Source organism: Gavia stellata, chromosome 15, assembly GCF_030936135.1.
Source record: "Gavia stellata isolate bGavSte3 chromosome 15, bGavSte3.hap2, whole genome shotgun sequence".
Lineage (NCBI taxonomy): Eukaryota > Metazoa > Chordata > Aves > Gaviiformes > Gaviidae > Gavia > Gavia stellata.
The window spans coordinates 8,559,589-8,586,891 of record NC_082608.1 but is presented as its reverse complement, the minus strand read 5'-3'; the positions used below and the strand labels follow the sequence as shown (position 1 = coordinate 8,586,891).

The 27,303-nt window shown below is 40.3% G+C and overlaps 1 protein-coding gene across 4 annotated transcripts in view; it reads right to left on the bottom strand.

Moving 5' to 3' along the window:
• Positions 1–1,737: 1,737 nt before the first annotated feature.
• The window catches only part of SIAH1 (siah E3 ubiquitin protein ligase 1), a 68,971-nt gene continuing 43,405 nt past the window's right edge, over positions 1,738–27,303 (bottom strand). Inside the window, exons 1-2 of one of the 4 annotated variants that reach the window (XM_059824984.1) lie at positions 21,621–21,637; positions 1,738–2,993 (exon numbers count right to left, since the gene is read on the bottom strand). In XM_059824984.1, the coding sequence (XP_059680967.1) occupies positions 2,143–2,991 (849 nt within the window). In that variant the 5' untranslated portion in view covers positions 2,992–2,993; positions 21,621–21,637 and the 3' untranslated portion in view covers positions 1,738–2,142. Of the gene's footprint in view, positions 2,994–5,155; positions 5,172–6,219; positions 6,315–21,620; positions 21,638–27,303 lie in introns of those variants that run through there. The other 3 variants (XM_009811568.2, XM_059824985.1, XM_059824983.1) reach the window with 3 other exon arrangements.

The window sequence follows — 27,303 nt, the reverse complement described above, 5'->3', positions numbered from 1 at the left end:
CGGGGACACAACACAAGTTGAACCGTTCCAAGTACAAGCAGCAGCAGAGAACAGTCTTGTACAACTTGTGTGCTTGCACAGCCCTGCTACTCTCTAATCGTAAGTATCAAACTGCGGAGGGTTCTCACAGGTTCTTAGCAAAACTGGAGAGCAAATCAGATAACCTTGGCAGGCAAACTTCTGTCCAAGCCAGCCAGCCACAAGTGAGAGGGTGAGTCAGTGTATTCCTCTAAAAACATTTGAAGTATTTAGTCAAGTTTCTGTCAAAGACCAGAAGACAAACCTGAGGTAAATGTAGACAAGCTTAATGAGCTGAGAATAATTACTGAGTTTAGAAGACTGCAAACAATTACGTATATTCATAAGGAAAAAACACTAGATTGCAGGATTTTTTGAAGCGTTTATCTACTGTCACAAGGTACCAGTACATCTTTTAAATAAAATCTCTGCACAGTTCAAACAGCCTAAATATCAAATTTTAAGAAGTGAAACTTTCTACTTTCACTACATGAAGCCAACTATTTCTGCAGTATATTATTAATCCAACCTGGTGGATTTTATGTTCCTTACCTGTAGAACTACTTACCTCATCATGCATCAAAATAACAAGAGTTGTCTTAATAGATCAACTTCCGATAAGAAAGTTAAGACAGTGCACAGTAAATAAACTGTATTTTAATGTGTTACAAAAGTAGTTAATAGCCAGGCTACCTCTCCAAACAGATGCCCGCTACTACTAGGTTTGACAAAGATTTCTTTCAAATAGCTTGAGATGAAACAGCTTTTCACCTTACTGTTTTTTTCTGTCTCTGTGTCTATGTTTTGTAACACAAATACCATATACATTCATGGTTAAATTCTTCACATATAGGCAGTCTGCATCAAGCCCAATATCCTTCAAAAGCCTGTAAAGAGATTACGTGCATTGTAATGTATATCACATCACTAAAATGATATACAAAAATGAGTTCGAGACAGTTACTTTAGTAACAACCAAAAGACGTGAAGACAAGAAACTGAACAACAGTATCAATGTGTCAAACTTTGAGCTAAAGCAAAAAGCAAAAGTTGGTTTTTTTAATTTGCCAGGTATTCTTTTAATGACAAATATAAAAAGACTGAAAACATCTCATTCTGACTGCCTTTTTTTTTTAAAAAAAAAACAAATGGTCTGGTTTTATAATTACAAATACTGCGTAAGACAATACCCTCTTTGTACTGCAGAACCAACAAATACAAGGATGCAATAAAGTTTCTAAGCATCTCTGAATTTGAAACGTGAATTTTTTTTAATTCGGAAAATTCTGAATAATTGTTCATTTTTGTTAGAAGGTAACTCAAAGTACAACAACATCTAGACCTGTTTTTAAAGGAGCTTTCTTTCCTGATACATCTTTGAACATAAGTACTCCTTTTGAGTTCAGTACATTCACAAAATAGCTCAATTAAGAACAGTATCACCAATGAATTGACTACTGGAAAGAGACAAAATTTACCAAACATACAGAAATATAAGTTTTACCATAGCAAGTATGCATATCAAAAGATGACACCTGTAATTAATTTTAAAAAGATACAAAAAAGAGAAAAACCTGAATTACAGAAAAGAAAGTCATATTTATTTAATGAAAAACTAGAAGTTAATAAAAATTAGCAAATACACAAAAAATATACACAAACAGCAGCAATACTATGTAGTGACTTACAAAGGGGGGGGTGGGGGGGAAGCAGCGGCCAGAGACCAGTCCGCTCAACATGGCTTGTCAGTCAAAGGGGGGGAGGAAGAAAACACAAACAAAAACACGAAACAGTATCCTTTTCAACAGTACAATCAATCTACAAACAAGTTTTTAGAATTATTTTACAATATTTCCTGTAGAATCAATTCTTAATACAAAAGATGCCCATTTTGGGTGTATATATATTTTCAGTGGTTTACTGTTGACTTATTTTAAATATATTAGTGTTACTACATGCAACTGCTTCCTGTAATTTAACAGCCTTTCCTTTTATTTACCTTCATATATGTCTACCCTCCATCTACCAAATAATTTGTCTGACAGTCAAAGATGGTTACCCTAGTTTCTGCTAAATTAAATGCAACGGTTTTAAACACTGGCCTGAAGAGGTTTGATTGCCATTTCAACACATGGATATAGTTACATTGATGCCTAAATTGCCATTTTCTGCAAAGAGCTGTGCAATGCTGGTGTCAAAGACTAGACAGTCACTATTCATAATGGCTGTTGCAATTCCCTCATGAATAGATCGAGGAGTTGCTTCCCAAGTCAATCGCCGCCTATGACCATTTAACTCAAGTCGATAAGCAAAGTTTTCTGCTTGCTTGCGTGTTCCTATCAGCTGCACAATTGCAAAGAACTGCTGGTGACCATCATATTTTTCCTGTTTCTCCAATACTAACATGAAATGAAAGCCAAAACAAGACTGCATCATAACCCAGTCAACAGCACCAGGAAGATTAATGTCTGTAGCAAGGAACACTATATCTTCTCCCTGAAGTGTTGTAATTGACTTATGTTGATGCATCAGATGTGGCATTACAGCATCCAGAGAACCTTGCCATTTACAGGAAGCACCGGGACATGGACAGGAGTAAGGCCTAAACTCACACAGCTCCTCATGGTCTGCTTTTTCTGTGTGTGGCAAAGTTATCTCACATCCGGAAGAGGCATATTTACATGGGAATAGTACAGAATTGGCAACTTTCTCCATAGCCAGGTTACGAATGGAGCCCAGCGGGCCTCGGCAAGTTGGACAGCAGGTAAGTTTGGGGCGACAGTTGCTACAAACAAGATGGCCACTCTGACACTGAAGAATTGGTGGCAGCACATAGTCAAAACACACAGGACACTCAAAGAGACTAGCCAAGTCATTATTGGAAGCTGTAGTGCCAGTCAGTGCAGGCACCCTCTGCGATGGCGTACACTTTGAAGTACCTGTAGGTAGTGCGGTAGCAGTCTGACGGCTCATTTCTGTAACAGAAGAGAGAAAAAAGAGTGAGTATCTAAACACATTTTATTTTCCTCTGCATACAGTATTTCTTGATTTACAAAGAAGCTTCAAAAGAAAATAGATACAGACGAAGGCAAAAAAAACCTGTAATGCAAACTGGATACATTACTTGTAGAGTATCAATTGTGCTGCACACAATACAGACACTTGTATGACGTGCAAATTTAACAGCTGAAGACGTTCTGCTAATTATTCTGAAATGGAATTTGCCTATTGAGAGCTGCAAGGGAGATAAGTAAAGATATGCTAAAAATGTAACTGAAATCCTCAAAGAAGTTTGTTGTTGGGTTCGCTTTTTTTTTATATTGCATTTACAAAATACTCCACCCAGGTCACTTGCGTGTAACAACTAGGAGCACTATGGAACAATTCTAAGGCTGAATTTTAAGCTGCTGTGTATTTAGTGAGATGAGAAACTAGTCATTTTTAATGAAAAAATGAACTGAACTTCTCAGTAATCATGTTTACCGTATATTTTTTTAAAAAAATTGAAGAACAGTAGCAAGGAAAAACATAGCTAAGATGACTACACAGCTTTTTTCCCAGGATAGGATAGTGACTCTTCATGTTCATTACTCTGTTACTAAGGCCCATAGCTTGTAAAGCACATCCATTGCTTCAGCTTCCTGAACTAAACCATTTGTGAAGATACCAGAAAAGAAAAACAAAGCAATTATTTTGTTAAATTTCCCAAATAAGACAAGAAATTAAAAATATTAAATTTGAGAATTAATTTCACATATAAGTACTCAAACATTTCCAGTAACCTGAAAAGGCACTGTTGATTAAGTTTTACATTCAATGGCATTTACACTGAAGTTCTATTCTTTCATATGTCCCCAGACAAAAGCTAACAGCTGTCTGACCAAACAGCTCGCTCAAGCATTCAACAGATGCGGTAAAAGTACCGTATTTCTTCACGTCTTATGGATGCTACACTTCTTCCTGCACCCCCTAACTCTCTTCCTTCTTGTGCAAAAGGAATTACTAGTACTACCAGAAAAAATAAACACTCCATTTTGAAAAAAATAAACCTTACCTTCACAGGTTAAGGAAAGTTAACTAAAATGCTATCCAAAATACGATTCCATTACGCAGTAAAATTCTCAAACCACCTTAAGTGGTTCTCTGCAAGTGCACCAGCTCCGTATCTGTCACGTATGTATAAAGCTCTCAAAATAAACCTCATCTTTAATCTCCTTGCTATTTGACATGGGAATATTAGGCAATAGGCAAGCTTCCCATATTTAGCATCATTTCACTCACAAACTTACTCATACTTGGACTAGATATCTCAAAGCAGCACACTGTGCATGCTTTTGCAAGACATACACTGTTCAGGGCATGAAGCGAAGGAACTAAGAGATTCCAACGTGCAAAATAACTTGTCCCTTGACATTCAAAAAGCAATCATAGACAGTAATTAAATTCTTCTACAGAAGCACCTCTCCCCAGTCCAGAGCTAGAAAAACATGAGTGTCTAAGATTCGGTATCAGTCACTGATTTTATGAGTCTCACAGGCCCAGTAACAGCGTCATCTCACCCCTCCCAAGTCTCTTCCTTCATCTCAGGCTTATTGGGACTTAGAAATACCCAGTTCCCATCTTCAGGAAAAAAACCCCAAACATACAGTGGTTTTCAATGCTGGGCCTTAACTGATACTGCAGAGATATGACAGGAATGTTTGTATCTTTTGGCCTTATTTTCCTACTGTAAGGCATTCCAGCTCAGATGAAAAGTTTAAGATATCTGTGACAAATCAATTGTACGTTCTGGGGAAGTGATGCCACACCAGCGTGTTGAGGAGATTCAAGTGACAAGGCCACTGTGACAAATGAGCACTGCTGCTATTTTTCCCCAACACCCGTAGGTGGGAGGCTCATGATGGCACACCGCAGTGCTACGCTCTAGAACAAATTACACACAAAGAATAATCGTACACGGGAGAGCAAATTCTGATCACGCTCTTTGCTTGGAAAGAGCTTAGAAATCACATGCATGTTCATATGTAAAATTCTAGAAATGCTTCCCTTCAAGTATCGTAAACACACACATTTCAGAAACCGTGTGTGCTTCATCTTACCTGAACCTATACATCCTGATCCAGGGATCCCCAGTAACCCACAGATAACACTGGTGAAAACCACTGTGTTAGACCAGTTCCCTAGGCAGTCTGACCAGCCGGGTGAGCTCTGGTTTCTTTAATTACACCTCTCAGAGCCCATTCAACAGTTAAATTAAGTAACCTACAAACTTTGCAAAAGACCTTACGCACAGATGTACTTCCCACTTAAGCTTTCTAAGCTACGGAAGTACTAGAGAAAAGGACGGTACAGCCCTGTTTTATCATCGTTTCTGTATGTGACCAGCTTTCACACACACCTTCCCACAACCGAGGACCATCCAAATGGGCAAGGAATGAAAATGAGCAGGAATTTGTGAACCAAACCATCGGGATTAGCATGCAAGGAAGAAACTGGATAAAGCTGTAAACTGTAATTTACCAAGTCTAAACCTGCCCAAAGCCTACATTTTCATCACTCTTGTTAACACAAAGATGAATAATATAACATGATGGAAAAGCCAGAGAAGTTTGTTTTTTATGGCTATCTTAAAAACTACAAGTTAATCACAAGTAAAAGTGTTAACAGTGTAATACATTTAACCTACCAAACTATCAAAAACATACAATTACAAACCAAGTAAAAACAACTACAAGACTGGAAATGAAGTCTAAAGATATTTTCAGTTACAAAAACTTTACTAAGGGTAAAAACCCCTATATGCGGTATTTGTTATTACGCGGTCTTTATTCGCACACAAGACTGGGAATAAGTCTCTTAAGCAACAGTGACAAACTAAGGTACGCTAGGTATCACCTTCAACAGTATTAGCTCCTACAACACGAATTATTCAGAAGATTGTACAAATTTGAAAAAGTTTAACCAACAGAAAGAGTGAAAAGGGAAAAAAGTATTTTAAGATTTCCTAGCTCTGGATCAAAAAAAGCTCAGCCCTTGATGACATCAGAACGCACCGACCTGTTGATGAAATTATTCTCAGCACCGTTCTGTAGAAGGGTGAAATACTACACATGCTATCGAGCTCTCCCGAGGGACACGGCTTCACAGCTCCTACAAAACCAGCTTAAAATACTGCGCATAACGCAATTTAAAAGTCACTACCTTTCCCCTTGCCGGTTTTACTTCCCGGCAAGCACGCACACAAGACTCCCTTCCACGCATACAGAAAGCCGGAGGCAGATCTCCCCGTCATAGGGAGCGAAGGAGCTCATGGCGTTTCCGCGCAGAAGAGACGTGCTCGGGGCAGCGGCCCCCGCTGGGCGCGGGCAGCCCGGAGGGCGCGGGGCGGCTGGGGGGCGCAGGCCGGGCGTTGCCCCCGGCGGGACCCCGCGCCGCTCCGCGCGTTCTTGTTACCGCTTCGGGCCCGACCCCCCCCATTTACGGCCGCGCACACTCCGCATCCACCGGCTACATCCAGGCTCCGGCCCGGCGCCCCAAAATGGTTCCCCAAACTTCCCCCGCCGCGCCGGGACAGGCCGGGCCGGGCTGGCTCCTCCCCGCCGGCGCTGCCCCGCGCCCGGCTGCCGGCCAGCGGCTGAGGCGGCGCGGCCCGGCCCGGCCCTGCGCGACGCGGCCGAGCCATTGGCTGCCCCGGGCTGGGCCCCGCTGCCGGCCCGGCGCAAGCCCCGCCCCGCCGCTGCCCACGGGCCGCGGGGGCGCGCAGGGGAGGGCGCGGCGGCCCCGCTCGGGCGGCCCCGGGCGGCCATGGCACTCGAGGGGAGGGCCCGGCCCCGCCCGCAGAAGGCGGACCCCGCCCCGGCCGCGCCGCCGCCAGGGGCTCAGCCGGCCGCGGAACCGGGGGAACCCATCCCTTCCGCCGGACAGCGCCTCCCCCCCGCAACAGCCATCCCGCAGAGCGCGTTCCGGCCCCGAAACAGCACATCGCCTCCGCTCCTCGCGCGCTCACGCGGAAGCTTGCGTACTCGCGCGTACAGCGCCCTTTGCGTGTCACCTCGCGGTCATGTGGGACAACAACAGTACGTGCTTTACACGTGTCACAACCAGTTCTTGTCCAGGTACTTACGGATCGACGGATCTGATCATCTTCGCTAAACAGCTGTTTTTAAAAGCTATAGATTCCATTCAAAACTCTCATATGCCACTTCCTGTTCCTGCTATGTCAAGGGTACTGCTCAAATTAGCATCTCCCAATGTGGATCTGTTAAGGACCCATTCAACAGGAATTTTCTCCATTTGTATAAAGATTATTCAATTAAGCAAAAGCACAATAATCTCAAGGAAAAGAAAAGACCAACACATTTGGAACAACGTGGCACATTTGAATATCCACAGGGACTATTAAAAGAATTAGAACAGTCTAAGGATAAAGGAGTTAGAAACCAAGTCAACATGCTTGCGTGATGCACATGCTGGGCTCAGAAAAGATGTAACGATGATAAGATCGTGGAAGTGCAAGTTTCAGTGGAGGCAACAGGAGAACAAAGTGCAATAAATTGTTTTGGTCGCATAAAAAGGAAGGCCACAGTATCTAAGTAAAGAAAACTATCTTTAAAAACACTGTCCTACTATTTGAAATTCAAGTCCTGTTCAAGGAAGACTGTGGAAGCTTGTATCAGCACTGTAACACGTGCAATAACACCCAATTACTACTACTAACTCCATATGAGGTACGTTTCAGCTTCACCCACAGATGTGCAATACGTAACACCCCCAACAGTTAAGAGTCAACAAAGTTTCCAAGCAAAACAGAAAAGCTGAAGAAAACCAGCACAGAAATGGCATTCAAGAAACTAAGAGCATGTTCTGAAGCGTCCGAAACACGCCCTAGGCTTCCTCTCCGGCAGCAAAGCAGCTGTCCCCAAAACAAAACCACGAGCCCTTCAACAGGTTAGCTAATGCTGCGTGCTCTTTGCTATGCTGTGATGTAACGTCCAATGCCTGAGGAGAGAAAGCCTTTGAAACCCCAGACGGGTAGAAAAAAAATTACAGTGAGAATGGGAAGATGCAGTCAATTCATTGTTTAAAAAGCTCGGCTGAGGTGCAGGCATAAGGAACGCAGTTTCAAGAGAAGTTAAAAAAGATGTACCTCACATGCCACGGAATTAACAGTATATAGGAACAGACTGATACCCTTTCAGCTTCTCATCTCTCAAAGGTGTTAGCTTCAGACACCATTCTAGAAATCCCATCTCCTGCATTTCACTGGAATACAGGGCACCTTTTACAAATTCAAGTTAAGACGATCCACTTCTCCAAAATCTTCACTCATATCAAGCAGATTAGACTTGGGTTTAACATTTTAATTTGCTTTGGAGAGGGTAACTGAATACTAGTTTTGGAAAAAACCCACAAAACTTCCGCATAGTCATCTTAATGGCTGGAAGGGGAAAAAAAACTCATTATATAATGCTGAAGAATGACGCAAGGACAGAAAAAAATGCCTTACCACAAATGTCTATACGTGATGCAATAAAATCTTTTTTCGATCACATTTCAGAACCAATCGAATTCAGAGACTTCCACTCACAATGCATTCTTAATGCATTACATCCATCAACAAATTAATACAGAATCTTTCAACTTTTTCAACTGTACAATCGTATTTGAAAATGAGACTTTTTAAAAAACAATACCCTGTTACAGAGGACTGGAAATGAGAACATTTCATGACAGTGTTCAAAGCAGTGAAAAACACTGACAGGTTACTTTTTTCAAGATGCGATATAAGCCAAAGAATGTCAAAACCCAAAAGCTAAATGAACTGTTGAAAATACTTATTAAACAGATGTAAATAAGAACTTAAAAGAAAACACAGAAAGATTAGTCAATACAATCAGATACTTGTACAATTCAATATTGATAACTTCTGTAAAATATTCTAAACAATAAACTGAAAAGATTAAAGAGTCACCAATATTTCATTGGTGGCACAAGGAAGGTTTCATGAATGCAACAGAAAAAAGAAGTCTGTGTATATTTAGAAACAAGAAGGGAGGGCTGTACACATCTACAAGTATACACAAGGTATATAATATCATGCCCAAGAAACTGCAAGTGTTACTGATACAGAAGTCCCAAGTGAATATTATCTTGAGAATGAAGGTAATTAAAAAACACACTTTGTTCCGATTAAAAAGGGGCACCAGTGTATTTTAAGTAGGGAACTTTTCTTGCAATTTCTGAGGTAGCATTAGGTTAATGTTATATTAAAAATTCTTAGGATACCATAAATTTGTACCATAGCTGCTCAATTATGAAAAGTTTTAAACTGTTGAGGACATCACCTATAGCACTATGGAAAAACCAGTTTTTCAACTACATGTACTTACTATTTCTGAAAATAATTTTCCAAGGAATCTATCTTTCCTCTGTCCCCTCTTGCGCTCATAATCGTCAACGTAGAGCAAAACAGAAAGGAAAAAGGTTTTAGCAGGCTCCAGTGAAAATACTATATATCGCCCTCACCGCCACCAAAACCACGCTTCAGCAATGAAACACCTATAACATTAGGTGTATTACGCACAAGTGTCTCAGAGAATAGCTTGTGAATATTTTTTTTTAAAATTAGTATTTTTTATTTCTCTTTAAATTTTAAAAGACATTTTAGGGCCCAATGTTTTTTCCCCTTTTGAAGTCTATCAATTTATCTCTCACAGCTCTTGGGAGATGTTCAGTCACAAAGGCCTGGCATGGTTAATATCAAATGCATGCCTGCTCCTGCAAATCTGACAACATTGGACACAGAAATGTACATCCCTGCTTACACACAGCTGCTGTACCTACTGGCCTACTTCAAAACTTTTAGAAGACAGTTCATGACATAAATTATTAATCAACTACATAACACAATTTAGTCTCTATAGACTCTGTTTTTGATTCATGAATTATGAATTAATTTTTTTCAACCCTTCCAGACACTGTTTTCTTTAGTGCCCTTAACTATATCCTATTTGTTATTTCAGACACCTCAGGGCTTCTCTTTTCCTGCATAATAACCAAAAGCCAGAGCAATCCAATGTAACGGAATATTATAAAGCAAGACAAAAAAAATTTACAACATTGAGGCAAGTCTCATGATGATTTCCTCTTCCAAAATGTCATCTGTCCAGTTCATCTCCTTTTTATACAAAATTAACAATTTCCACTACCTCGTAGTGACCCAGCCTGCCTGAAATTGCAGGTAGGTTTTTTTCTTCCACCTCAAGACACTCCTTACCAACCCCTCTTTCCAATCATCAGGAAAGGAAATCCCAATGGATTTATATAATCATAGAATCAGTCATCCTCTTCGTGGCTACCTCTGCAGTGAACCACCAGACCTTAATGCTCCATGTTTCTGATGCTATCATATATGTTCCCTTGTACACAATGTGATCACCAATTGAGTCACTGCTGCTGGGCAATTCAGATCTTCTCCAAATTCAACGCATACTATGTGGCAGATGCAGATACAAACAGCACTACGTAAACACAAACAGTATTATTACGCCCATCAAATTATAGTGACCTGTTTCTAATCCAATACAAAAACATGAGCCTTGGCGAGCGCTGTTTGACTTGTGCTTCATCACTATCATTAACTATTTCTCCTGCCTATCTATGCCAGAGTATTAAACATCAACCCAGGAGGTGGTTTTTTTCTGTCAAAGATTTTCTTCTCAACAACTTTAAAATTAAGAAGGAACAGTGTCCTATAGAAGATATACACCAACCACATAAAAATCACATTAGCAAGCAACAAGTACTATGACTATAGCGTTCATTTTTAAATGCAACAAAGAACTTGGTAAATTTTAAAAAAGTGAGTAACCCATACTCTAGCCAACCAGAATTTTCCATATTCTAGAGAAACAAGATCCAAGTTAGCATGGAATATCAGAGACTATGCTGCTGCGATACTCCGGTCTTGCAAAGAAAGACAAGCTGAGGAACAAATTCCAGAGAAAAAACGACTAACTGATAAAACCCCAAATTTCATTCTACAATGAAAACTAGAAATGACTGACCAATAGCAAAAACCTGAGTTTGGACCACTCACTCTTGCACTGCATAATCAGAGAACATCCCAGCTTTCACATGTCTTATGATTATACATAGCATTAAATAAGAAAACAGGTTTCTTTGTGCATTCAGACCATCAAGAAATCGTAAAGCAAAATAGGATATTTATCTCCCCCATCTTTTGAGTTTGGAAGGAGAGGAAGCAGGACAGAAAGCAAAAGCTGGGGGAACTAATAAAGGCAATTCTGAAAATTCAAGCTATACTAAAAACAATTTATCAAATGCCACCGCTAGAAAAAGAAAATGCAGCAATACATTGAATAAACTGGTATAAGCAACAATAGCAAAAATTATTGATATTTGGTAATCTCTTGTAATAAAAGAAAGTTAAGCTGCAAACTACCTAGTGAAACAACCTTTTCGATTACATGTAGTCAAACAAAAATACAGAGAAAAAGAATCATTCTTTAAATACAAATCAAAACCAAACACTTGCATTAGAAAGACCATGGACCACTTCCAAATTGGACTTCACCATATTTTTCCTTTTTAAAAACAAGCAAATAACTTATCTCGCTGACACTGCCAAATCTCACCTACTACAGCAGCGTGAAGATGGTGATACAGAAGTACTGCTCCAAGCTGTATGCTGCACGCCCCTGCACTGTACCTGAAGTGGTGCTCTGTGACAAAAGCCTTCTCTTTTCTCTGTTCGCTAGCTCTGTATCCTCAGTGCCAGTATCAGTAGTCAGTCAATGGCCAGAGCTTTCCTTGACATAGGACACCTGAACCTCTAGTATGCCCACATACAGAACCCATAGCATGATAAACTATGGTATGAACTCAAAACAGCAGCTGTCCCACGCCAGCCTTCTCAGATACCAAACTGAACATGCCTTTCTGCAGCCTGCCACAGTTTGAGCACAGTAAAGCTAACTGAGATAAAGCAGAAGTACCAGTTTCAAAATAAAGATGTCAGAAACTACAGAATCTAACAAAATAAAGAAAAACTTCATATGAAAATACAGACAACTCTATGCAAACAATAAAATAGCAGGGAAAAGTTTTTATTTTATTTTTTAGTAATATCTAATTTCCTTTCACTGCACAGAGCACACTGAACTGAGCTGCATCAGGATCATCTTCCAACAACAATTCAGCCCAGTAATTTCCATAATACACAGGTAGACATTTACCTCTTTAAAAGTTCCAGACATAACATGTTGCAATAAAAAGTAAGGCAGGCATACAGGAGGATCAGCTACAAAGTGAATTAGTAACAGCACCAGAAAAAAAGCAAGTTATTTTTCATGCTGTAACATATACTACCATTCAGAAGTATCTAAAGCAGGAAGCACTTAATTCTGTTCTACAAGATATCATAGATAGGCTCTGTATACAATTACACTCTATTAGTAAAAAAAAAAAAAAACAAACAAAAACCAAAACAAAAACCACCACAGGAAAAAAAGACCTCTGTAAATGTTAACAGCAAATCCTACCAAGTGTGACAATTCGGGGGCTGTGTTTCTTTCCTCAGTCTGATTTTGCAAAACCTATATTCTTCACTGCATACTGTAATTGCCACGCAATATTGCATCACCATTCCTGTGTCTGTGGCAGACAGAGGGAAGAGGGTGTGGCATGGAAGTGCCTACCTTAATTCAATAAGGCTGAACTGAAAGAAGTACCTGTACTTTGATGCATCTTCACATAAAGTCTTCCTGTGATAACTATTCCAATTCAAATTCAAGACCTATTTTATGCTCAATATTTTTCCTGCATAACTAAACAGTACTAGGGAGCAGACCATCAAAATAACCAGACCTGATCAAGGAGGACCTGGCCTATAAAAGAGACTGATCATGACACAGAAAGCCGCTCTGTAGGAGGAGTCAGGACACGATTACGTATGTTGACTATTTTTAAAAAGATCTCTCTATCTTGTGCATTGCTTAGGTTCATACATATTTCCATCTTAAATAATAATTCATTATTGCAATCCTTAATTTGTTCTGTATTCCCATATGCAGTCCTGATGACAGTGGAGCCCTGTGAAGAATGACAATCTAACCTGTGGAGGGCAAACATGTAGAGGAGGGCTTGGAGAACTGAGATACTGATTCCAGAGTACAGATCTTGGTGCCCCAAGGCATGTCAAACGTGAAATCTACGCGTAAGTACCTCCAGCATCACAGAGCACAGAGTAGTGACACTGGAACCCTAACTTTTAACTCATCAGAAATCACTAATTTTTCAGAACTTCTAGTACTAACCTGCACAGAATCTCTAGTCATTTTGAGAGAGTTTTTACAAGTTTTGTTTGTTTTTTTTTTTTTAAATCCACGTATTTAATCTTCAGAAGCAAGAACATTTAGAAGAATGTCAGATAAAGATATCTTTATCACCACCGCCACCACCACCCCCCCCCAAAGAGAATAAAGCACAAAACATTTTAAATGTAAAGGATCAAGTCCATATTTTTAAAACGGACATTTCTACATTTTGGAAGTAAGATTTTCCTACTGTGGATACCTAATTCAAAAGGAAAGCTATGGAAATCAAAGATGCGACGCAGGTTTCTGTATTTTGTTTATATACTGTGGCTAGAAAATAAAGAGCACTGAAATTATTTACATTGTAACAAATATAAGACCTGAAAGAAGTGCAAAAACACAGTGGCATTTTCACATTTCTGATGGTTCCAAACCTTTCAGTACTTCATTTCTTTAAACTCCAATCTTCTACATGTCTTGTGTTTCTAGCATCCATTCATTTGAAGTATACATGCCTCCATTAAAACCAATACAGTTTACTTACGTGACTTAAGTTTTCCCTACTCATCAGTTCCGAATCAACTGTTTCTGTAGTATTATTGCACAAGGATTCAACTGCCACCATTAAAAATCTTTTTAAAAAATCATTATTACAATGTTACTCAAATTCTCAGACTTGGCTACTGAGAAGTCTACCATGGTCACACTCCTGCACAGAGCAATAGCTCTACTGCTTTTCATGAAAACATCGGTTTTGGAATGTGGCTTTCTCACTAATAAAGCACTCTTCCAGCAACTATTATCAACCTGAGGCATAGAGCAAACAAATGGGTTGAACTGCTGCCTCCACAGACCACCATGTTACATGAAAAGACTGAGCATTCCCTGAAACCACAAAAAAAAAAAAAAAAAAAAAAAAAAGGATTAGTGGTACTAGAACAGTAGTCTGTGGCATGGGAGACCTGGGTTTAGTTCCTGCTCTGTCACAAGTTTCTGAGTCACCACAGGCAAGTACTTCCCTGCCTTTTACAAGTTTTAAAATACCATAAGCAGCTGCAAGTCTTAGACATTAATGCAAAGGGGAATTAATTAACTTGATAAGGATACTAAATTAACTCTGTAGACCCTGTTCAAATTTACTTCAGGTCAGTAATAACTAAATATCATTATACACTAAAGGACACTATGTTAAATTATTTAACATCTCAGTTTTTACAGTCAGCAATAGTCAAACTTCAATCACTGTTTACTTTCTAACTCCTGCTCACATATGGATAATTGCCTTCTATTCATTCCAATATTTTGTACATCAAAGAGACAAATTAGGGAGACATTGGCAACACCCTTCTAATTTTGTTATATCTAATCTGAAGGCCTCCTTCTGAGACATCAACTCCATACTGACATTTTATGGAAAGCAAATAAAGGAACTTTTCTTTAGAGGAACCCTTGTATTACCAAAAAAACCCTCCCTCAGCTTTATTTGTGAATATCCAACTACCCAGCTTTTGAAGCAAGTGATTCAAATTCAGCAGAAAAAGAGCTCTCAGGCAAGAGAAATATACGTTCTTTTATTGCAATTAAATTCTGATCAGGTATATCTCAAATGCTAAGTAAAATGCACTCACTATTTCACTCATTGGTATTGCTTGGAAAATGCTTCATGGCATGCAAAATTAAAACTCAACCATAATCACTCTGAAGTCAGGCCTGCATCAGAAAATAAAACACAAGATATTATAAATGGTTTGGAAATGACAGGAGTACATGTATCTTTCTGCTACTTCACGCTCTCTTTATGAGCACTTTCTAAATTCAACACCTATCACTACATCCTTCTCTGCAAAATATTGTCCTCTCTTCTGTTATGTAGTTAAGTTAAAACTTGATTCCATGTTAGAGTGCCGAATCTCGAACATCAAATCCTAACAATGACTCACTACCCAGAGTATAGCTGTAAACTTCAGTACTTTTTAGCCTTTTTCTTTTACAGGAGTGTTACAAAAATACATCAGGTTGGAAGATCAAGCATTCAAAAAATCAGGAAATAAAAAATTTAAAAGTTTCACAGGCAACCCTAAGTCTACTTCCTCATATGCATATTAAGGAACAGCCTTCACAAAATAATCTCTTTCCCCACACTCAACTCCTTTAATAGATGAGCACCTGTACATCTATGGAAGAATTATGATTGTACAAGGAACAACTTTTCCTTAAGTGGAACACCTGATTTTAAAATGAAGCTGTTTAGGGCAGCAGCTGGTTTTAATATGCATAAAAGTGCTCTTAAAATTACTGCTTTACAAGTGCTATTTTAGAAGAATATCCATCTCAACTTCTATTATGGAATGCATACTTTCCATTTGTAAAATTTCCCTTCTAATGATTATACTTGACCTAGCACAAAGCCAGACTAAAATTTTATAGAACACCATCAACATCTGCCAGCCAAATTATTCCTTAGTCACACCTGTGCAACCAGTCTTCAAATTACATCCGTAACATACTTGTATAATCACACAGATATCAGCCATGTAGAGATGAACCCTACAGAAATTAACTTGCAACTGCGTTGACACTTTCATGCACAAAAAGGGGGAAAAAATTCCTGAGTGCAAGTAATTTTGTGACTCTAATGATTTTAGATATATATATTACACATATATATGTGCATATATATTTCGAAATAAAGTCATTCAGAAATCAGAACATTAGTTGAGCAGAGCACTTTCAAGAAGACAACTGCATATGCACATAAGAAGGAGGAAAGGAACAAGACTTAAGGCTCATATATAGGCAAAAGTGAACAAGTTTACATGAATTTAAAAACTAGCTTTACTTAAACATGAGAAGTTTTTCTCATACACCTTAAAGCAGGGTTATATACATGTCAACACACAAATGCATATCGAAGATTAAAATATCTGATCATAAGACTGTAGCAAAATCTGAGTCCTATGTCTGGTCAAAAAAATGACAGGAGCTAGTGAGGTTTCAAAAAAAAATATTAAAAAAATCACGGAGTCCATTTTCACAGATCTGAGGACAGGATTAAGGTCTTGGGTCTAAGCTGATACACTGAGTTATAGTCATTATCTTTCAAAGAGAAAGTAGCAACATCACATGTTTTAAAGTTTCTTAAATATTTTAATAGCACTTTCAAGAACCGCTCAGTTACAATATTTCTTAAGAGCTTTTAGACACCATTACAAACTGAAGAAAATGGTTCACCTATAGCACAAAGAACAATCCACCAGATACAGGCTCCGCAACTCCAGGCATGCACACACAGTATGTCAGAGTGCAATTCCATTTCTACAACAAACAAAAGCAAGCTGCCACCAAAAGGAACGGTTGTGCTGCCTGCCTTTTACCCATTAGTTTTCTTTCTCTTTACGGTAATGTATTCAGCAAGATCAGCCTTGCACACAACTACGTGAACGCTTACACCAGCACACTAAGACGACACCAAAAACAAGTTGGCAACGGAGGGCGAGACCATTCTTTCTTAGCTGTAAGCCTGCACTTCACTGATCCCGAGCACACCCACGATGACAGAGGATGACATCTCTTGCAGAAGCAGCACTGCCTCTTACGTTACCATGCAGCAAGCTAAAGTGAACCAGGTAATAGTTACCCATTCCTCACAGGCGATGAGTTTTCAACTAAATTTGGGACTAAAACTGGCCCATTTCACATTCATGTTGGTGACAGCAACACTGCAAGTTATTACTGTAGCCTGAACAGAAACTGTCTTTAGCTACTGCAGAACTGTACCCTAGATGTGCTACAGCTTGTGCAGTGCTACATCTTCTATTATTTCTTCTTTCCTAACACTGATTAACACTGGTTAACAGCAAGTAACAATATATTTTAGAAATAATGCTAACTGAATTCTAGAAAAATCATAGGAAAAACTAACTTTCAAAACCCACTTAAAACTAGTGCCCACATCACATTTCAGCATAAAGCAATGTGTACTAAGATTTACAAATCAGAACTTAGAAACCTCATATTTCAGTTGTCATCCCCTTGCAAAATACAGAAGACGTAGCACCTTCCTTCATAAAAGATCTGTAATACAGAGTAAACAGAAACAACAAAGATAAGCCTTTTAATATACCTAACCTTTCTAAGCTAGACACCAGCTCTAGCAATTTTTATGTGGAGGAATTTATTTTCAAGCTTTCCCTCCTCTAATTTAACACTAAATTATTTTAAAACACTCCTACTCCAGTTAAAACCTTTTCAACCTTTTGACAATCTGTACATTAACAAAATTTAACATACAATTTTCCTTCATATATAGTTTTCCTTTGACATATCTCATCTGAACACATATTTAAAAATAACTCTTAAGAAGTGTGGCATTCTAAATGCTCCTCCTTGACAGCGTTCAAAAAACCAAACACTGAAAAGCCACTGTGGTCTTTCATCAAAGACTAAATGAATTTTTGCTCCTTTTAGTACTATATGCAAGAACAGTAAGAAAGAACTTTAAAATATTAACTTAAAGACTTCATGCCACGCAAACTAAAGTTCAAAGAACTGTTGTTGCACTTTAAAGGAGTGATGACTAATTCTTTAAGCAGCAGAACTTATCACTACACTCTCCCTGTTTTTCTTCATGTCTCAGCAAGGTCATCAATTGTTACAAGAAAAGATACAAACCTGTTTCTAGATAAGGCAAACAAAAAAGGAAATGATCAACAACTGTCTGTAGATGAATTTGCTGATCTTTTTACATCAATTTCCCTGAAAGAATATATCCACAGTAATTTTTTTAAATGCATTTCCAGATGCAAAAGAACAAATACAGTCTTCACCATTCAAATAATATTTTACTTCCCCGCTGAAAACACAGCCAACCTCAGCTTCCACACTGAGCTTCTACAAAGAGAAACAAGTCAAATTCAGAAATGCACCATTTGGTTAACTGTAATTATCTAGCACTTTATCTGATTAAAGTACTGTGGCATTAGTAACCAAATCTCTCATTATTCCTATGATAACACAAAGAATCACCATTTTATAGATTAACTCCAACAGGCATATATTTAAAATAGTTGTCCTGGGCATTACAGAAACATAGTACATAGTCTGGATTAGAACTAGAAAATACATACATATATGAAGTGTGGCATAAAACTTAAGAATATTAATGGAGCATTAATACTAAGTTTTGTCTTCTTTCTTTACCTAGTATAGTCAACAGCTAAACACACTATAGCATGGTATAAAACAACACCAAGTGAATGACTTGGGAAGATTTTTGGTAAACGCAATTAAGTGCTAATGGGAAAAACTCAGGTAAACCTGCAGTAACATCTCACAGTAACAACACAGTATTTATGCATATCTCTCCATTTCTAGTCCATGATGTGATACTGTACACAGAAGACATACACCAAAATTGCATTGCTATCATGACATTGTACATTTAAGATATGAACAGTATGTACACTTTGAAAAAGAGTAAATTGATTACAACAAATTTTCTTATTAATGAAACAAAACATTTTATTAGGATAACAGTATGTCTCTACCTGTCGTGTATTTCTGTTAGAGTCAAAAGCAGTATCTCTTACTATTCTTTTTTAATCACAACTAGTTTTCACTTTCCTTAATGCTGATTTTCCTTCAAAAACCAAAGCAACAAAAAAGAAAAAAATCCAGTAAAAACAATCTCTGGCATCTACGATGTTCATTATGTTTAAGACTGTAAACTTCAGAAACGAGATCCTAAGCTTTGGGCCCTAAGTGATGGTTGAGGTGAACTGGAGCTTGCCAGCATCCTTACTTTGCTGTTGCTGTTCTCTGCAGCAGGTAGCACTTAACAGCACCAACCAGGGATTCAGGTAACTACAGTCAGCAGCTGCAAACACAATTTTCACTTCGGCTTTCTGCAGACTGGGTAGGTGCATCACAACAGCAGAACTGAGTTCCTTATATATGTCCAGAATTTCAGATAATACTTATTTACCTTAACTATTCTGGTTCAGCTTAGCTCCTGAAAATGAGAAACCATTAAAGCAAAACACACACCGATAATCTCTTCAGCAAAACTCAGTCCAACTTTTAAAGCTGACAGTTACAAGACTACAAATGCTATTACAAGCAGAAAAATAAAGCAAAGCAATTCTAATAAAATTAAGAACATCATGTCTCTCACAGGAGTTGCACGTATAGTGTTCCAGAATGTTTCATGTGAAGACCAGAGTCCATAAAACTATCCTATTTGGTTTCTTTGAGTTTGCAGGCCAAAAAGAGTTGCTGCTTAGGTGAACATGCTCATGCTCCCCTGTCTTCCACATTAGAGGCAGGTGTCTTTTGACATCTGAGCAGTACCTCTTTCTCAATTCACGCTAAGCAGACAGCAGCAACTATACTCAAACCTAAGCATGGAAAGTACTTGTGTTATTTAAAATATTTACTTTCCTTAGTTCACACCTACTTAGCTGGAGCCACTGAATTTCTGAGCTGATTCCTCCAGTACAGTCTAATTAGACTACAGCATTAAAACCTTACCAACAGAAATGATAGATTAATGGACAAGATACTTGGTCATTACATGCACTTTCAGGACCAAAATGCTCACCATTTCATCAATTTCAGAATTCTTGGGTCACAACAGATTCCTAAAACTATACCACCGATGGATGACTCTTACCCTTGTGCTTTCCTGTACAATTTTTCACTGCTGTGAAAAGTGCTAAAGCTGTTTAAGAGCAATAGTTTCCATTGAAGTTGATGCAATTATCATTTCTAGCACTCAATTTTTACATCAACATTACAGTGTAGAAAAAATGATAAAAAGTAGAACTAATTGATTTATTCTTTAGGTCTACACCCCAAAGTTATTTTCTGCAACAGATGACTAGTCCAGAGATCCAAGTTTTATACTAAAAGCTTCTGGATCAGTCTACCTGTATTACAATACTTCAAATCTTCTCAAAAACCAGCTTGTATAAGTCAGGGTTGAGAAGAGTCACTGCCATTTTCCTCCCTCTCTGGAATGCACCGTGCTAGCCTCAGAGTTTAGAAGGGAGATAAACAGACAACTGAAACTATGTCCCGCGTGGAATATCCCATGTCCTTCATGACCTAGTCCAATTACCTATGAGCTTCCTAACATCCACTCATCTGCCACGTTAAACAAATTAAGTCACTTTATCTATTCATCTAGCATATGAATAAACTACTTACTACAAGGGAAAGGTAGTATTCACCCAGACTGGTTAAAATAGATACTGAAGAGAGAATATTGCAGAAATATCGTATGTTTACAGTTACAAATGAAACACAAGCTTATACTAAAAGTGCCACCAGTTCACTACCAGAAAAGAAACTTGGTTCTCCTCCTCAAGAAATATTTAGGATGCTTTGCCTTTCACTACAAACGCTATTGTTTCCTGTCCTTTCACAACCGTGCAGATGGGTAAAGAACGAAGGTCTCCAGCCTTTTAATTTCGCAGGGGAACCCGTGGGATGAGCAAGAATCTTCCCCAACTCTTTGCTCTCACCGGGTTAGAGACGAGGGAGACAGCGGCCTTCCTAGGAAATGTCACAGAGGGGCACACAGCAGCGCATCTACTCCGATAACCTGTTTCCCGCGGAGGTTGGGCCGCCGGGACGCACGCAGAGAGGGGCGCCGCTGGGGGCCCGGAGCGGCCGGCCGCCCCCGCCTCCCCCCGCCGCCGCGGCCCAGCTGACCTTCGCTGCGCCGGCAGCCGGGCCTCGCTCCGCGACCGCGAGCACAAAGCGCACCGCGCGGCGAGGCCGAGGCCGAGGCCACAAAGGGGCAGCCCCGCAGCCGAGGCGGCGCCGGCCCGCGCGCGGCAAGCCCTGCGCCGCAGCCGGGCCAGGCCGCCGCCTCAGCCTGGCACACAATAGCCCAGCAGAGGGGTTCGGAGCCGCCCGCCGCCGCTTCTCCCCTCCCCTCGGGACCCGCAGGCCCGGCCGGGGAGGAGAAAGGCCCGCCGCGCCTCGCTCCCTCAGACCAGGCTGCCTCAGCCCCCGTCGCGGGCGGCCGCGCGGGGCCCTGCCGCGAGCAGGAAACCGGACGCCCGGGCTGCGGTTAGGCCGCGGAGGGGCCTTGCCCGAGTCTCCTCTGCGGCCGCCGCGCCGGCCCCGCGGCCGCGCCGGGACCTTCCGCGGGCGGAGGGCGGCAGCCCGGCGCAGAGGCCGGGCGGGGAGAGGGCCCCCGCCGGGCGAGCCGCTCTCGCCCCTCCGAGGCCGCTCGGCCTCCCTCCACGGCGCGCTCACCTGTGGGCGCTGGGCTGGGCGGGACCCCGCTGAGGCGGCCTGGCTCCCTCGATCGTGCGGGCTGCAGGGCGACTGGCTGCGCCGCTCTCGCCGAGACGCTCGGTCCCCGGCCCGACCGCCCGAACCGACCGCGCGCTCCCTCCCTCTCGCTGCCGGCCGAGGAGACACCGCCACGGGGGCGCGCCAGCTGCGGCGGAGCTCTCCTGCCTGCCAGGCGCGCTCCCGAGGCGGGCGGGCGGCAGCGCGCGGCCGGCAGCGCCCCCGCGCACGCGCACCCGTCAGCGGCGCGCGGGCCGCGCACACCCGCGCCGCGCGGCCCGGCGGCGCTGGGGAACAAAGGCCGCTTCGCTCCTCTCCGCGGGGATCCTGCGCGGCTGGCGCCCGGCTGCCTTCAGGCCCCTCTGTGCTTTCACCCGTTTCCCGGGTCCGGGGAGAGGCCGCCTCTTACCTGTGCCGCTGCCGAGCCCCGCCAGGGTCACCCGGCTCCCCCACGGCCCGGAGAGCGAGCGAGCGCGGGGCGGCGCCGCGTCCTGGGGCAGGGCAGAGGCAGCAGGCCCGGCACGCGCTCTCCTGCGCCCGGTGGGTCGTGGCCCCTTCCAGGGCGGCGGGAGCACTCCTGCGCTGAAAGCGAGTGTTTTGGCACACCAGCATTTGCGGGGTCAAGGCCCCAAAGGCCCAGCTGGGGTCTGGCACAAGGGCTATTAATTCTATTTTAAAAAAATGAAAGAGCCCTCGAAGGTGGCCTTTCTTACAGAGGCTGGTACCGTCCAGCACAGGAGCATTCTGCTGATTTTAAGGGACTGCTAACAACAAACCCCTCCTCCAGTCTCTTCCTCTTCAAAGACTTTGCATAATTCAGGTTAGGCCCCGTCCAGCAATTCCCGAAGTACATACGTAACTTTCAGCACAACTGGATAAAGTTAAATGTAATTACTGGTGTGCTTACATATGCTTTGTTGGATTAGGACCCTGTTCATTTACTGGAGCTGTTCAGAGGTTTGCCAGAGGAGAGCCACTTTATTTTATTTTGAGTAAAATATTTAAAAATACGTATTTGCTATCTTGTTTCAATTTTTGAATGACTGAAGCATTTTCTTGGCTAGTTTAATTGGTTATCCAGATGGTTCTCAATATCCTCCTCATTCCTCTTGATGACCAGAAAGCACTTTTTTTTGCATAACATTCTTATGTTGAATCTGCCAAGTCTGCTCTTATTCAGAGATCTTTGGGATTAGTTTTAAGGCAGCTTCTCAAAAATACATCACAGCAGTGATGCAGTACAGTATGTACCAAACCCACTATTTAAGAATCCTCCCAAGTACAGATAATGTCAATTATTTATTGTCAAAGAATGACAACTACAGGAGTGTAACTTACTTGCACATATTTTTTCCCTGCACACCTTGTAGCTATGCAGTGGCTATTAAGCCTTTAAGTATTCATGAGGAGTGATATACATAAGCACTGACTGCCAAACCATAGTTGGGTTGACTTGTTGAATACTTAAGCAAATATGTTATGATTAAGTAAAGTATTATTTTTGTCCTGGGTAGGAAGGACACTATCCTGAAGCAACATGTTATCAATATTAGAGGGGGTTTTTCCACCTTAAATTTTAGTACAGAGTAGGGCCAATCATTCGATATGTTTTTAAACATACAGAAGTCTATTCAGTAGTGGAAACTTCAAAAAAGGTAGTCTCCTATAAGACAACAAGGAAAAAAGCTTCTGTAATAGCAGCAGTTAGTATTTTCAGATACGAGAACCAGAATGCTTATCAGTTCCAGTATCTGTGTGGTTTCTTACAAGGTATCTCTGTGGTTAAGGCTTTGATCCTGCAAACACACGCTAACTTTTTGCTAAAAAAAGGCAAGTTGACAGTCTCACAGTCCTGTATCGGATCAATACATTGCTAATTGGTCAGTATTACTAAGCATTTGCATTTCACCGAACAGAAACTAGCAGTGAAAGTAATTAAGCCTAGTTTCTAACGGATTTTTCTCCTAGCTCTCTCCTCACCACAGGAGCCTCCCACTTCACTCCCATGTTCCTGCTAACTTCACCTCTGAGATGCCTCCAGCTTGCCCACATGCCTTAACCCTTTGTAGCACCCCAGCATGCTCATGCCTGTAACTGACAGCTGTCCCAGAGGTAGCACCCAACGCAGATGCTTCCCAGCTGTGTGCACACACCCACTGCTCCATCACCCAGTTCGCATACCCAGCTGGCCAACCAAAGAGTTCATGTTTCCCTCCTTCCCTCAATAGGACCACTTATCTCTGTTTTCCTCCACTATCTGCCATTACACTTTTCAAGAAAGTTACAGGAAATTCAGCATCTTTGAGACTCATTCGTCCCTCAAACTGGGAGGACATTTTGAACACAGGTTCGAACGTTAGTAGAGAAGGCTGACTGGAATAGACCCCATAGCAAGATCACACAAGCTTCCTTACTGTAGGAAATGAGGGTAAAAAGGTCTCAAAGACACATTAAGAAGTCATCTAATCCATCTTCCTGCTCCAAGGTAGAATCAGCTATGCCTTCATTATTCCTGACAGATGTTTGTCTAAACAGCTCAAAAATCCTCCTGCAGTAGAAATTTTTAAACCATCCCCTGAAACCTAATGTTTGTCTGTCCTTACCATTACATTGTTTCTCCCCATGATATATAACCTAGATCTCCCATTATAATTTTAGCCCATTCTTGAAACACTTCAGGAAACACAGAAACATTTTTTCCCTTCTCTGTTTTTGAAGACTTTAATCTTCAGTAAATTACATCAGTTTCTTTCCATCTATAGGTCACCACTGCAAGGCCTCTGATCATTCTTGTCTTTTCTTTCCGCATACCCTGCAACTGCTCCTTTTATTTTTTTGACTATAGTTCGGGGAACTGGACACAGCACTCTGACTGAGGCCCTTGCAAATGTGAGTAATAAAGGCTGACTCTATAGGGGTGCCATTAAATTAGCAGTATCAGTCAATATAACAATTGAAAACTGAAGTTATTCATTTTAACATCAAGTTTTACTAATTATTAATTTATTGACATTACCTTTGTATGCATTGTTTAGTAGGAAAAGTATCTACTGTCACTATGGAAGTGTATAATACCACTGTGTTTGATAAAGTTGTATATGTGTGTAGGCCTGTAGTTTAATAGGATTACTGTGTTTCCTTACCAGACAATAATGTCTGTAATTCTTCAGTTTCATATTAAGATGTAATAAAATACTTTTTTCTTCTCTAAACTTTAGACAGTATTCTCATTCTTAAAAGTACTATTATTTTATATTAATTTAGTAAAAGGGATAAACTAGTTCACACTATTTACGTGAGTGCATAGTATACGTGAGATTTTAAGTGAAAAGTTGTTAGTGATATTTTATGTGTTTCTGTAAAACGCATTCTTTGTTTCAGGAATGAAGGGAGTATTAGCAACACTTGGCAGCATTCTCTTCAGATGTAGAAATATGGTTACCAATGGATAAACTGGACACTCAAATTTTGTGGCTGGATCTGGTTTCTTAGGCAGAAAGGCTGCTTCTGATCATTCATAGTAACACTTGATCCTGGTAGCAAAGTGCCTATGTCCGTAAGCAAAGCACCCAAACATAAACTCATTTCTATGCTTGTCTGTAACAACACTGAAGCTAGCAAAAATACACATGCTTAAGTGAATTTTCTACTTAGAGCATTTTAAAGTCTCTAAAAGTAATGAAGAATTATTTTTTACCCAGCTTTGAGTACCCTATTGTAACTACTTTTTTGTCTCAAAATGAGAACATTAAGCCCTTAAGAAAAATTAGTACATAGTGTCCAACAAAACACACTAATTGAGAGTTGTGTAAACGAAGTACCTGAAGGCAACATAGTACACTCATTATGAATTAGTGATTACACAAATTACAAAAGGACATCTAAGATAATCGTCTTCAAAGTACTAAATACAGTATGACTTTACAAGAAAAAGGCCATTCTTCATATGCAAAATGATACATTCTATTTACAAAAAATACAAATAAAAATATTTTTAACCTTATTTTTTCTAGCCAATTATTATCTCCCCCGTACATATTAGTACTTTGGATACATTACTAATTATGTTTGCCATCCACAATTTCCCAGTACCACAGAAAGGAAGATGACAAACTTTCAAAGTTTGTCTCAAACATCCAGGAGGGCTCTTAAAGACAGTAATATTGATTAAGATGGAAGATCAGTGGCTGATCTCTTCACCCTTTAATTTATATTCTTCACTGCTTAGGCTGCTAAACATCTCTATTCCCGAACAGACTTTCTGACAGCAAGAAAGTGAAAGAATAGCACAACTACTTAAAGCAAGTCATTAAAAAATAATCTCACTTTTTCAGGTAAACACTGATAGCTATTTCATATGTTTGGACCACACATTTTGTATAGTAACAAAGTTCTGAGCTAAGAAGAACTCCACAAGAAAGCAACTGTGGGATACACTGAAGGCCTTCTTACATAAAAACTAAACCTAGTTTGTAAGAAAGCAATGGGATTCTCCAAAATATGTGTGATATCCCACTCTTAACCTACAAAGCCTCATACATATACAGGATTGCTGACTCCAGTAATCTTATTGATAAGTACTTTACATGACAGAAGGCTTGGGGATTTTTTCTTGCAATGCTACCTCTAACATCTGGAGCATTCAAGTGATCCCCTCAAATTTGGTTTCCACTAAAAAAAAAAAGTGAACAAACAAAACCTTCAAAAGTAAAAGCTAAAGTTTCAGAAGGCAAATAAATAGAATTCAAAACTTAGTATTTTAAATAGTGAATGTTTCTTTTTCAAGCTAATGTTATGTTAGACTGCTTGGATTTGATGGTCCTGATGCACCAGTTGATTTCATTGAATATACTCATAGAAATTATAGCGTATTACTAATTATAGTGCAGCTATGTACTAAATCTCCAAACACTTAAAAGACAGCCTGGGGAAAAAAAAAAAATAAAAAATCAGACTGATATTTGCTATTTAATAATCATAATTGACTAATTTAACTGATCTCAGTTATTTTATAAAGAAACATTTTCCTTTTTTGTTTTTTTGTTTTAACTTCATGCATTTGATTTATTTACCACTTATGTCCTTTTTCAAGATTTATAAGCAGCTGAAATTGAAAGAAGAGGACAGAAGACTGGTTTTATAGAAAGATTAGGAAAACAGAGGATTTTTAGTTTAGCAATGGACATGGTGTTCGGGAGACAAACAAACCCAATCTTTTTAAAATGAAAAAGATACTAAATTATTTTAAAAAGTTAATCTGGGCTGGAAAAGGTGCCTAGTTACCCTTTAAATCATATAAACATATTCAAGTATATTACAGAAACATTTTCGGAACTGGAGATTTTAGGCAATACCAAATCTACTAACTCTTCAGAAGCACTATATAAGTTAATCTAAGACTTGCCTTCTTCCCCAGCTTCATCCCTCCTGATAACAGCCAGCATCTTGACATCATCTCTACAATTACCTGAAAGGGGGTTGCAGAGAGGTGGGTGTTGGTCTCTTCTCCCAAGTGACTAGCGACAGGACAAGAGGAAATGGCCTCAAGTTGCACCAGGGGAGGTTCAGGCTGGATATTAGGAAAAATTTCTTTACTGAGAGAGTGGTGAAACACTGGAATAAGCTGCCCAGGGAGGCGGTTGAG